At 40.7% G+C, this 14,517-nt stretch overlaps 1 protein-coding gene across 2 annotated transcripts in view; it reads right to left on the bottom strand.

Annotated features, from left to right (window-relative positions):
• Nucleotides 1-14,517, bottom strand: part of TTC23 (tetratricopeptide repeat domain 23) — a 114,728-nt gene that overhangs the window by 43,019 nt on the left and 57,192 nt on the right. For both annotated transcript variants that reach the window (XM_081228560.1, XM_081228561.1), the window contains one exon: nt 11,359-11,536. In XM_081228560.1, coding sequence (XP_081084686.1) covers nt 11,359-11,536 — 178 coding nt within the window. The remainder of the gene's footprint in view (nt 1-11,358; nt 11,537-14,517) is intronic.

Here is a 14,517-nt window from a genome sequence, read left to right as displayed (position 1 = left end):
CTAGACTTTTTATGATAGGGGCTACTCCAAATCAAGATTGTTGGTAATAACTTTTATTGCTGTGTTAGAACAGTCAGAATTTCATATTTGTAAATGCTAACAATATCCTTTGTTTTAAAATGACTTTTCTTATTACAGCAATGGTCCCCAACATTTTTAACACCAGGGACCGGTTTCGTGGAAGACAATTTTTCCACGGACCAGGGGTGGGGTGGGGGTGGGGGGGTGGGGGGGCGTGGTTCAGGCCGTAATGCCAGCGATGGGGGGGTGGCAAATGAAGCTATCCTTGCTTGCCGCTCACCTCCTGCTGTGCGGCCCCGTTCCTAACAGGCCCCGGACTGGTACCGGTCTGCGCCCTGGGTTGGGGACCCCTGTATTACAGGATATAGATAAATTGAATACTTGATTTTGGCAAACCCCAGATTGGTCATTATCCTCGATTTGGCCTGAAGTTCTGACTAGAAATGCTTTTCAAATGGGATGCAGGCTTAGAGTGAAAGGATCAAATGTTCAGTGCTCAGGGAAATGAAAAAAGAGAGGAAACGCTTGCCCCACCCCAAATGCAAATGGATCATGTTTACTTTGTCTTTTCCCTGGGTTAACTATCTCTAGAACCCACTTTTGAAGAGAGCAGCCTCTGACGCCAGAAGAGATTTAACTCATCTTGTTACAAAGACATTTTACACACAGTATTTTAGACTGATTAAAACTCAAATTCAAATTCAAAAAGATTTCATATGTTGTTTCCACTTAATATTATAATTCGAGGCAATGTAAAAGATGCATGTCTATCAAAATTACTTTCAAATGAATTATTAACATGTTCTGAGAGTTCTCTAAGTTGCCTTTTGTCTTGGAAACAGGAAGCAAAGTTTTCCATGAGCAAAAATGCTCATATTATCAAGAAAGTGGATCCTGAAATCTTATGGGGATCTGAACATATCACAAAATATTCAATGTTCTGCTGTATGAGATGCTAATATAAGCAAACATTTAATATTCATTATTCACTTCAGAAACTCAGTCTCTGATCTAATTTGTTATTTGATGTTCGCAAAGCTTCTAAAAACCATATGCGGGAGTGGGGGGTGAGGGCAGTGGAGAAGGGAACCCATGATGTTTAAAATGTGCAATCTCATTTATTCAGAAAAATTCAATTCAACTTATCTTAATTTTTAAATGCTTTCTATATGCCAGATATTATTCAAACCCTAGGAATTCACATAAAGATTAGGAAGGGCTTTTGGTTTTAAAGGAGCTTAACAGACGAACTACAAAAATGTGGGGTAGTTTGATTTTACCTAAACTCACAGACACTGCCCCTCACTAGGTTTGAGCACCCGGCTCACTACTTTCCTCTCCACCCCTCCTCCTGTTATCATTTCCAGTGATTTCAGTATCCGTAAGATTGGTCTGAACCTATTGGGCAAGAAAGAGATGACACAGTTTAACAGATGAATAGAGGAAAAGAAGTTGATAAAAGAAAAGAAGTTTGCACGGAGGAAACCTAAGGAAGAGACTGCAGGACCCCAAACAGGCTGCTTTAACATCACAGGCAGAGCAAGGGAGGGAGCATTTGCTGGAACTGGAAAGATAAATTATAGGGGAGGGAGCTGTGGCTTTCAGTGAATGGATGCAGACCACCTGCACTGACCTTGCTGGGAGAAGCTGAGGGAATAAATAAGCTGTGCCCTCTCCTTCCAAGGTCAAGGCTGTGTGCCTCCCAGCCAGAGGGCAAGGCGGCCCACTGACACTGTACTTTAAGTGGGCACAGTGAGGGATGCAGAGTGGAGCTAAAAGAGCAAACTAAAACACCCAGCGAATGACCCAGCTAACACTTTGGCATCTTGGGTTTTGACAGGCTTATTTTCCTCCCTACCCTCAGCCACCTGGTGCCCCATGATGCGCTGGGCCTCATCATTGCTTAATCTGTGCTACCTCGGGATCCCGCAGCTCACAGACCCTGTTTGACTGCTGGGGAGTCCTGGCTCTATCACATCCATGCAGCTTCTCGTCCTCTGTCCACTCTCCACATCTCACTAGCCATCCACCCCTCCTGATGTCCCTTCCCTTCTGGTCCAGCTTAGAGGGCACCACCCATCAGTGTCTATACGGAAAATGCCCTCAACTCCACTGAAGCATTATTTGAGATGGTGAAAAATGGGGAACCATCTAAACATCCATCAGCAAGGGAACAAATATATTGTGGTTTATTCATACAATGATTGAACTCTATCTATATGTATTAACATTTCAAAAACACACCACTGAGTGGAAAAGCAACTTACGAAAGGATGCAAACATCATGATGCCACTGCTTTTCAAGTTTTTGATTTTATTTGTTTTTTTTGTGGTACGTGGGCCTCTCACTGTTGTGGCCTCTTCCGTTGCGGAGCACAGGCTCCGGACGCGGAGGTTCAGTGGCCATGGCTCACGGGCCTAGCCGCTCCGCAGCATGTGGGATCTTCCCGGACCGGGGCACAAACCCGCGTCCCCTGCATTGGCAGGCGGACTCTCAACCACTGCGCCACCAGGGAAGCCTGAAGTTTCTGATTTTAAAGCAAAAGAACCCCTTTTTTTCCAAACAGAGTGGTTCTCTAACATACAAAGCAGGTAAGTGTGGAGCTGCTCTCACTGAAGCAGGTAGAGAGAGCCTGGGAAGCCCACCCAGTTTCTTCCATCCAGCCACCCCCAAAAGACCCTCCTTGAAACGTGAGTGTTGGCGGTGACACAGTTTGACAACCACAGTACCACACCATGCAGGAGGCCTCCTGAGGGAGTGAGTACTGAGGAAGTTGACAAAGCTAGTGATTAGATTACCCAATCTTTCCAAACTAAACCACTGTTCACAATTCTGGAACAACACTTTGTTTGCTAAGATAATATAAATACCCCTGTTACATACATCTGAGAGCATTTAGGGACTAGTTGTTAGGGTGAACAGAATTACAGGAGTCCTGCTTGCCTCTCCGGCTTTATACAGAGGCCCGAGTACTAGGCCCTGCTGGGGATCTGTGGCATGACTACGCTCACTGCTCCTCGTTATTTATTAATCACCCCAGGGCTTGCATCTCTCCTCTTATCCTTTGAAGTTTTTGATATCTTATGGTTATATGTTTATCAACTGTCATCTTGAGGCTGAGGAGGAATGTTTAATATTCTTAAATCTCTTCAGCCGCTAGCATGTCGTACTGGGTTAAAAACAAAAACACCTTTAATATCCCACATGGAGTAAGGTCATTAATTGAAAAAACTCATTCACAAGACCCACTGCCTCAAGCCCTGGCAAGGTACAGAGCAGCTGTTGCATTCTGGTCCTCTTATGTGTTTCTGGGGGAAACCAAGGATTCCTCAGTGCCAACCCAGCTGTCAATAGACACAGCCAGAGCCAGGGCTGGCAGACTCTTATCTAACTGGGCCTGTCCCCTTGGATTTGTAAAATGTGTAACAGTTTTTGAAGAGAAAACTTGATGACTACTAAAAAGGATGTTTCTATTTATGCAGGCAGACCCCACCATATGAATACTCAACTTAAAACACTGGGTGGGTTCTGAGTGTGGAACCCCAGCTCTTGTGGGGAGGGAGAGAGATTTTTTTCCCACTTTGATAATGATTAGGGGAATCAGTGACTCAGAGGGAAATCTCTCCCATAGCAAAGTGAAGAGCACACAAGTAGCTCAAAGTACATTTGTGGACTTAAACTGGGTCTACTTACCCTGGAGATGAGAACACTCAAAGAGAAGACAATAGTAATTGCCAGGATCTCTTTGTAAAGCTGAGGGCTAGGATAGGGAGGGACCAAGGGAAGGAGGGAAATAACATCGATATACACCAGCTCCGCTTAATCTCAAAATGACCAGTGAGAGTGATGTTAGCTGCCTAATTTACAGATGGCGAAATGAAGCCTTGAGGAGAGTAATCGACTGTCTGAAGGTCACATAGTTGGTCAATGGCAGAACAGGGATTCAAACTAAGGCCTGTGATTTCAAATTGCATGCTTTTCTCATCTAACACCTGGTTATCAAGAGGGCAGAAGTCACAGAAAGGCTATTTTCAAGTCAATGTAATGAAGAACTATTTAAGAGTCAGAGAAATAGTTACTAAGAATTAGACTCAGTCCAGAATTAAATAGACTGGCTAGGGAAAGAGCGAGCTGCCAACATATGGAATTCTGAGCACTGATTGTAGAGAGACACCGTGGAGGGGGTCAGGCAGTGGACAGTGGATGGAGCAGATGTTAAAGTGCCTTCTACCAAGTGTCTCCGTTTCTGCTTTGATTCAAATTTGTGCCTTAATTCAACAGAAGCTCAAGTCCACTTGTCACTATGAGGTATGAGCTTGCTGTGTTTCTTTTATAACTGACCAGCTGTGAGACTGCATAGCTTTCTCTCTCAGCTCTGCCAGAGCTGGCCATTCTACCCTTCAGCTTTGACTGTCATCCTCGTGCAAGACAGGGTCATGTTGCAGCCCAAGGTTGCCACTTCCTTTCCTCTCCCATCTCTGCCCAGTAGGGAAGTCTTCCATGACCACACACACCGCAGGGGACTGAGGCGGCTGGAGGGCACTGGCTAAAAAAACGATGGAGCTGGGAATCCCCGGGGGAAGTAGATGCAAGGGAAGTAACTGGGTGCAGAGCGCATTCAAAAACTGATTTCTGAGGGCCCTAGACTGAGCCAGTTTCTTTTAATAGTCAGAGAAAGTCTCTGCGGCAGCTTTCCAGTTGTCAATTTTAGCTCCTCCAAAGGGCTGGGGAGAAAAGGCCCTACTCGCTGTAAGAGTTAGCACCAAAATAGACATGTTGGGGCCTTATATTTTTGTCTTTGGGTTCTGTGTGTTTTCTTAAAACTTAATTAGATTTTTAAATTATAAGAGTAGTACCTGCATATAACTTTTTAAAAATCCTAAGTAGTAGAAAAGGATAAGCAATTAAAAATTTTAATGCCCTGTCCTTTGTGTCTATAAGCCTCACCCCCTCTTCTCCCCATTTCCAGTCTGATTTCTTATAGCTACCCACTATCAACAGTTTCCTGCATATTCTCTCAGAAATACGGATGTGCTTATACACACACACACACACACACACACACACACACACACACGAGATCAGAGCCTGGCCCTGTCCCCCTCTCAGCTCAGCTTCATCTCCTGCCACCCATTCTGGGCTCTCACCACAGTGGTTCCCCTCTCCTCAACCTTTGGGGTGTCTCATTATCAGATCCCACATCAGGTCAGGCTGCCCCGCTGGGAGCTCTCGCAGCACCCGGTACCTCTCCCTGTGGTGCACTTCACAGTGGTAGTTTTACATTCATCTGTGTGATTCTTCACTAAGGTCTGTCTCACTCACTAGGCTGCTTCTTGAGGGCAGGGCCTCTGACATTCGAGCCTTCCATTATAGTCCCAGGCCTAACACTGCCCAGCACAATGTAGTGTTTAATTGGTCATTGACTGACAGAATATTCTGGTCTACATCTGGCTTTTTTAAATTAAGAAGATATTTTGGACACCTTTCTTCAGAACACAGACATCCATCTCATTCTCTTTAGTGGCTCTACAGTATCCCATCACGTGGATAGATCATAGCTTTATAACCAGTCCCCTACTAATGGGTTTTAAGGGTGTTTCTAACTTTTTGCTATTGCTAATAACCCTGTTTCTTTGCACACTTGTGCACATCTATCTGTTAGGTAAGTTTCTAGAAGTGAAATTGCTGGGTCAAAGGGTCAGGGTGTTATAAAACTGGAGAGGGAATGTCAATTGCTTTCCCCCAAAATGGTGCTGATTCCCGGTCTTACCAGCAGTTCATGAGGATGTCTGCTTCCCCACACCCTTGCCACCATGGAGTGGCACCAAACTTTTTTGGCATCTCCTTGGTTAAACTGCATTTCTTTAATAACAAGTGAGGTTAGGGATTATTTTTGGATGGTTATTGGCCATTGTATTCCCTCTTCAGTAAAATATCTGTTTCTGTTTTTTGTCCATATTTCTGTTGAGTCGTCTTTTTCATCTAGATTTGGTAAGAACTCTTTCTATACTTTCCCCTCCTTGACATTTATTTCTTAACTTTGTGATATGTTGTCATAGAGAACTTTTTCATTTTTATGCTGTCAAGTTTATCAATCTTTCTTTCTTTTTTCTTCTCGTCCCTCTGTCTCTCAATCTATAGCTATGTGCACACCTGCAGAGGAAAAATGCTCAACAAGTGTCACAACACTGGGTACTTCTGGGATGGGGGAGGAGTGCTGAGATGACTTGTAGCCCATTTCTCTGTATTTTTCTGTATGGCTCAACTTTTTTTTAATAAAAAGCATTATCATTATGATAAAAAACAGTTGTCTTTTCAAAAGAAGCAGTATGGCACCATGATTTGTGTCATTCTTAGAAAAGGTTTATACTGTATAAAATCATAACTGCATTCTGCATATTTTCTAATTTTAAACAAAATAGGCTAGTGTTGTCAGAGATTTTGAAACTTAAAAATAGCACTCATCTGATTATTTATAATAAATGAATTACACTTTATAGCAAATGCACAGCAATTAACAAGAGCCAATAAGATGTGCTGCCATTTACTGAATAGTCTGCACCTGCCAGGAGTCACATGTGAGCACCTATCAGCCACCACCTAGGCCTGACCAAGGCCAATAACTCACCCAGAGCAGGAACCTGAACCCAGATTTTCTGATCTGAAAGTCTTAGGTAGAGTAACTGATAAATTATTTCATCATACTTTGCAAATCAAACTTCTCTAAATTTGGGAACTACTGAATGGCAGAGCTGCCCTGAAAACTGAAAAGAGAGATATGCGATTCGAGTGTCAGAAACGTGAAAAAGCAATCCAAGCTAGCACGGTGTTAACGTATACTCCTTGAAGGCACACACCCACAAACATGCTATTGCTCACACAAATGAAATCCTGTGATTTTTCTTTTGGATAGGAAAATAAGGTTCTAGTGCCAAAATCTGCCACGAAGAGTTTCAGAAACAATCACGTTTGTGTGGTTTTCTCACAGAACCCTGCTGCAGAGGACCCACAAGGCCAATGACAGCTCTTTCATCAGTCCTTGGGACTGCTGCCTTCCTTCCCTCTGTGATGGCTCTGGGGGGCTGGCTTTATTTTTCTCCATTTTAATGGGTTAGTTCCTAAAATACTTTGGAACTTTTTTACATTCTACAGAGAATAAAAGGTCTTTTCTCCTTGGGTGTTTCTCTCACTCCAAAGGAATGAAGAGTGAAAAAACAAGAGGGGAAATAACAAAACCCCTTTCCTTTGTGTGTAATTAATAAATGGCTTTTAGGCATGGGCTCCCTTGGAGAGCTGTACCTTTCTGTATTTTAAGTAAAGTTGCTAAAGAAAAGGGGAGCCTTGATAAATGTTTAACAATTACTGTTAATAAATAAAAGTAGCTTATACTGGCAACATGCCAAATTGTTCACAAAGCACTTTCCATTTTGAATCTTTGAGCTGTTCTGTGAAGTGGATAGGGTCTTTTGTAGACTTTTTTTTTTTTTTTTTTGAGAGACTAAATGACTTATATTATCAAACAAATGGTAAACAGAAGAGTTGGGACTCCAACCCAAGTTTTCTGATTTCAAATCCAATGCTATCTTGACTTCACAAAGCTATCTCTTTAATAATCATAGGCAAGTATTTATTTAAACACTCTCTAATCTTTATTAACCTTAAGAATAAACAATAAAAGTCACCTATTAAACTTGACAAAGCATTAATGAAAATGAGTGAATTCCTCCATAACCTGCATCAGAGAAATATTTCTCGGAGTCAAAATCTAAATGTAATAAAAGATTGAAAACTTGAAAGCACTAAGAAAACTTCTGCATGGCAGAAAACATTACACATACACACAAACTAGAACTAATAAACAAATTTACAAAGGTTGTAGGATACAAAGTTAACATACAAAAATCATTTGTATTTCTATGCACAGGCAATGAACAATAAGAAAAGGAAATTAAGAAAACACTTCCATTTGTAATAACATAAAAAACTTCAAAATACTTGGGAATAAATCTACCAAAAGAAGTGCAAAACTTATACTATAAAACATGGTTGAAAGAAATTAATGAAGACCTAAAGAAATAAGAGATTATCCCATGGTTATGGATTGAAAGGCTTAATACTGTCGGGCTTCCCTGGTGGCGCAGTGGTTAAGAGTCCGCCTGCTGATACAGGGGACATGGGTTCGTGCCCCGGTCCGGGAAGATCCCACATGCCGCGGAGCGGCTGGGTCCGTGAGCCATGGCCGCTGAGCCTGCGCGTCAGGAGCCTGTGCTCCGCGATAGGAGAGGCCACAACAGTGAGAGGCCCACGTACTGCAAAAGAAACTCAAAACCAACCAAACAAACAAAAATTCTAAATTAAAATAAATTTGAGATTAATCTCAAATTTATAAAATTTGTAAAATGGGAATAAAATAATATAAAAAAGTTGGCAAGGTTGGTGTGAAACTGGCTCAATTAAGAGCAAACAAAAGCCAACCTCTGGTGGCCAGGTAACTCAAAACAACCTTTTGGCAGAACGTCAACAAAAAGAGGTATAAAAATGTTCATATCTTACCTCCCAGCAGTTTAACTTTTGGAAATGTATATCAGTATATAATTCAAGAAAAGAAAAAACATTTTTAAAAATAAGAATATTCAGAATTATTGATACTAACAAAAAATTGCAAATCCACAGTGTTCCTTCACTCAGTAAATGTCCCAACCAGCCACACACAGAAAACTGGTCTAAAGTTGGACTCCTCCATCTCCTTCACTCTCCCACATCTGCACAACTCCCAGGCCTATCATTGCTACTCTCTATCTGTCCGTGTCTCTCCGTTCTCACGACACCGCCTGAGTCCGGGCTGTCATCATGCCTACCTGGTCTGTTGCAGGCACCTACTGAGTCGCCTCCCTGGTTATCTCTCTGCCATCCAGTCCCTTCTTCATACTGCAGAGCAACCCTTCTAGACTGATAATCTGGTGATGTCAATCTCCCTGTTCAAAAACCCTTAATTGCCCTTAGGATGAAGCTCAAATTCCTTACCATGACTTTCCACACCCCATCTGAATGATACCCACCCACTGCCTTCCCATTCCCATTGCCCAGGCATCGGCAACTTCTTGCAGTTCCCCAAATGTGTCAAACTTTGTCTTACCTTCAGACCTTTCCATGTACTCTGCCCCCTGCCTGGGCCAGTCCTCCCCACCTCTTAGTATGTTTTGAGGCAGGCACCTGCATTTATTACCTTTGCTTCCTCATATCTTACTCACAGTACAATCTGGATTCTGTTCTCATCAGTGCCTCAATGTTTCCCTCAAATAGGTCATCAGTGAAAGAAAAAGAAAAGCAAGAAAAGGAAAGGGAGAACTTTTCAAAAATTCATATATTGCACTAGCAGGCACTGTGCTCAACACTTTACAAATATGAACTCACTTTTTCTCCCGACAGCTCCATGCCCTCCATAACAGCAAAAGGGATCAAAAGGGGTGACAATGAGGAAATCTCTTTCTTTTTTACTTTTCTTCTTGTTTTTTTCTGGCAAATTCTTCTTTTTCCTTTACTGATTTATCCTTCTTTACTTGACCAATGAATACCAAAGTTCCTCCATAAACCCTGCCTGGGTGATCTCACCCTCTCCCAAGGAAATTACTGTGTATAAGTGGAGGACTTGTTGACCTATTTTCTGAACTCTAGTCCTGTTTATATAACTGTCTAGCTGCCATGTCTGCTTGCATGCCTTATGGGCATTTCAGACTCACCATCAAAACCTGAGCTCACCATCTCTCCATCACTCAGTCACACCTGCTCCCCCACTGTAAATGGCACAAACACCCACTCAGGTGTTCAGACCAGAAACCCGGGAGTCATCTTTGACTCTTCCCCTTCCCTCTTTGTCCTGCATCCACTCAAGCTCCATATCTCATAAATTCTGCCTCCTAAATTTTTGTCACACCCATCTACTTCTCTTCATCCTTATGAACATCATCCTAGTTTAAGCCACCACCATCTTCAGCCTTCAGTGCTTCACTCTACCTCCACTCTTGGCACACCCTCCCTAGTCTACTCTCTACGTGTCAGCCAGAATTACCTTTCAAAAAAAATAATACTGCATTTAAACCTGAGTTATGCCATTTATTAGCTGTGTACTCCTAGACATATCACTCAACCTTTCTAATACTTGACTTCCTTATCTATAAACTGATAATAATAATAATATGTTACGGGGTGGTAATAATATTTAAGGGAGATAATCCAGAGAAAGTGAGAGAATGGCACACTCTAATAAACTGTGTGTGGGAGTATAAATGGTCATACAAATTTTAAAAGAAATAGCAATAAAGAACCCTCAGTACCGTATCATTATATCTCATTTGAAATAAGAAATGAGTTAGTCTATATTTTACAACTTTAACAGGGAAAACTTCTCAGAAAGCAATTTAAAATGTGTTTTTAGCAGATGATACCACACAAAAACATCAAACTGACTGTGATGGTTAGTTTTATGTGTCAGTTTGGCTAGGCTATGGTGCCCAGTTGATAGGTCAAATACTAGTTTAAATGTTGCTATGAATGTACTTTGTAGCTATGATTAACATTTATAATCAGTAGACTTTGAATAAAGGAGATTACCTTCAATAATAGGTAATAATTGGATGAGTAGGCCTCATCCAATCAATTGAAGGTCTACAGAGCAGAAGGCTGAGGTTTCAGTGAAGAAGGAATTCTGCTCCAAGACTGTAACACAGAGACCCTGCTTGCATTTTCAGCTGGCCCACCTACCCTACGGATTTCGGACTTGTCAGCCCCCACAGTTGTGTGAGCCAATTCCTTAAAATATCAGTAAATCTCTCTCTCTCTCTCTCTCACTCTATGTATACATCCAATTGGTTCTATTTCTCTGGAGAACCCTAACTGATACACTCACAGAGGAATCTTTTAATGACAAAGTAGAACAGCAGCTACCAGATGACAACTCTAAGTGACTTCAGGTAAAGATTGTAGAATGTGGTAGATAAGAACCCTAATAATTTTGATGACATAAGCTCTAAATAGATAAGCATTAAATAATAAAGAAACATTGTCTGGGAAAGAAGACTTAAATTATGCACCTAATATGAGAAAAGCCACCTTCAGGAAGTCTCAGACTGTTCGTGGAAGATGCACAGGTAACAGAGGACCAGTATCCCACACTTGCCCACTTACGAAGATGTTTGTTGAACTTCTACTCCAGACCAAGTGTTCTACTTATCTAGAGCACTTAACAAAGCCAGGCATTCTCAGAGCTGCTATTCCACCTGTATCTGTGAAAAGCAGTGGAATGGAACAGCTTTGGTGGCCAGTACGTTGCAGCTTACCTGTAAAAGGTGGTTGATGGATGCGTTGTGAAATCCCAGGGCTTGTTCTACACCTGCCAATTCCCTCAATGTTGGTACGCACTCAAGACTTTTTTCACCTTTACTGATCACAATATATTCTAAAGCCTCTTGGTAGTGGGGCAGAGCTTCTTTTGACTTCTTCTGACCTTGATATACCCTAAAAAAATCAAAGGGATTATCTTTAAAGTAATTAAAATAGAAGATACTGAAAATAATAGATGGATTTGGCTCTCTGACCCCTGTTGCCAGGTTCATTTCCTAGGCAGCTAAGCCTTTCTTTTCTCCAAGGAGCAGCAGGGCATAGCAGTCAAGAGGATAGACTTTGGGATAATCAGGAAGGTTCAAGGGATAATAAGGAAGGTCAAGGGATAATCAGGAAGGTTCAAATCCTGGCTCCACCACTTACTAGATACAGGACCCTCAAGCCGCTTGACAGCTTTCTCATCTGTAAGTTAGGAATAATAACAGTGCCCACTTCACTGGGTTATTATAAAGATTAAATTAGTTAATATTTTTTTAAAAAAATATACCTAGAATAGCCTCTGACACATAGTAAGTGCTGTGTAGGTGTTGGTTTAAAAAATATAAAATATTAAAACAACAATAGTAATCAGAAAGGATGCCATGATGCTGATAACTGATCTGTTGAGAAATTATAGAAATTTCCCAGTTTGGTGAGGGTGTGAAGCACTCTCATTAACTGTTGGGAAGAATATAATTTGGGCACAAACTTTTCTATATCAAAATTATACGTATGTATGTACACACGTATTTCTGCTAATTGCACTTTTAATAGTTTATCTTGAAGAAATACTCTGGCAGGATAAGAAGATACTATATACAAGAATGTTTACTGAAGCATTCTTTGTAATAGTGGAAAAGTATAAAGCACTTAAAATACCCCAATAGGTGATCATCCAAGTGGGTTATAGTAAGTACATCTACACCATGTATCCATTAAAGTTAATGTCGATCTGTATGTATCAACATAGAAGTATATCCACTATATATTCTTCAGTAAAAAAGACAGATTACAAAAGTACTTTATATTATCTTATTAGATCAATTTTGTATCTAATCTATATGTACACATATGCATAAAGAGATACCCAAATGTCACTAAAATGTTAGCAATAGTTATCTCTAAGGAGTTGATTGTGAGTGATTTTACTTTTCTTATTTATGCTGTATAAATTTCCCAAATTTTCTTCTATAAAAATATATTACTTTTACATCAGAAAAAATGTTAATTTTTAAAATTAATTTAAAGGTGGCAGTGGGAAAATATTCTTGTAGTTTCTTGGGGTAAGACTCTCTCATATTAAAAAATGTATCTATATATATTGTTTATAAACAGGCATTTAAAAACAATCTTCTCAAAAATACTTGTGAAGACTATTAGAAACTTTTCTTGCATGGAAAATTTTTCTTTTTTTTTTTGCGGTACGCGGGCCTCTCACTGTTGTGGCCTCTCCCGTTGCGGAGCACAGGCTCCGGATGCGCAGGCTCAGCGGCCATGGCTCATGGGCCCAGCTGCTCCACGGCATGTGGGATCTTCCCGGACCGGGGCACGAACCCATGTCCCCTGCATTGGCAGGCGGACTCTCAACCACTGTGCCACCAGGGAATCCCGCATGGAAAATTTTTATGTACAAAATTCATAATAAAAGAAATCAATCCTTCTTATGTTTCCCTCCACCCCATAATCTTTACTACAAAAAGGCCTTACGATTCCCAAATTACCCCAAAACTGAGACATAATGTGAGAAAGTAACTAAGAGACCACAAAAATAGGTTTTGTTTTCAATTATAAAAATTGTAAAAAATTACAAACAATTGTAAAAAAATTAATAAACAGAAACCTCAGTTAAATAGAGTCAGGAGCCCAGAAGCAGGAGCCCTCCTGCTCTGGGAGGACAGCAGAGTCCAACAGGAAGAAGAAAGACTCCTCTTCTTTCCTGGCAAGAACTTAGTCAATGAACAGCCATGGACTCTTTGTGTACTATGGCTCTCCCAAATCCTTTTCCCTTCTATAAAAGCATTCTCCTTCCCTTGCTATGTGGGGACTTGCACCTGGCTCACCATGGTTTCAGACCCCAAATGGAAATTTTCTGCCGATCCTGAATGAACCTTTTTTTTTTTTTTTTTTCCCCTGGAGAAATAACTGGCAGCCTATTTTTTTTTTTTTTAGGTCAACATAGTCATTGGATACTTTTCACAACTATTTTGCTCTCCAATAAATTTCAAAGGAATTGACTAGAATAGAAGTAGTGTTACTTTTAGAAGTAGAAGTAGCGTTACTTTTCAGATCTGTGGTTCAGATGGCCATAATGAAATAAAATGGTCACTGAACAGCTTATGAACTGCGATAACTTCTATAAGTGTAAAGAGGTTTAAAACACAAGAGGAGGTCAGGGATATGTTCCTGGACAAAGAAGGGTCCAGGTTGTAACTAGCAGCAGCTTTAACCTTGGAAAGGAAGAGATAAATAGACAACCTAGTAATACTGGACTCGCCTTCTAACTTTTAATGAGCTTAGAATATAGTAGGTAATAAGTAGCTTTGTATGTATCACATTTTATTTTTTAAGAGAAACCCCACTGACATCTATGGTGATAGAAAGAGGCTTTGAAACATATGGTTGGTAACAAATCACTTAGTCAAAGAATTGGATTCTTGGTAGACAAAAATTAAATAATTGAAAACAGGAGTCAGCAAACTGTGGCCTGTGGGCCAAATCTACTCACTGATTGCTTTTGTAAATAAAGTTTTATTGATACAGTCAGGTCCACTTGTTTACTTATTGTCTGTGGCTGCTTTTGCACTACAATGGCAGAGTTGAAGAGTTGCAACAGACACTGTATAGCCTACAAAGCCTGAAATATTTACTGTCTGGGTCTTTACAGAAAAAGTTTGTAAACCAACTTCTTGTCTAGAATCTAGAGAAAGTCACATACTTTTAAAATGACTTCAGAATTTTTTCTACCTAATTTAACCTAAATAACTCAGACAATGCCATAGTTATTTGGGCAAAGGAAAAAATTCATCTTTCTTTCTCATGTTCATAAATGATGAAGAATGTGCCAAGGAAGTAAAGAAGAGGTCCTTTGTTTCCAAGGCTGCTAGTAAAAGTCATAG

The sequence above is a fragment of the Mesoplodon bidens genome (assembly GCF_964165515.1).
Source record: "Mesoplodon bidens genome assembly, chromosome: 3".
In the NCBI taxonomy this organism is placed as follows: domain Eukaryota; kingdom Metazoa; phylum Chordata; class Mammalia; order Artiodactyla; family Ziphiidae; genus Mesoplodon; species Mesoplodon bidens.
This window is presented reverse-complemented; position numbering and strand designations above follow the sequence as displayed.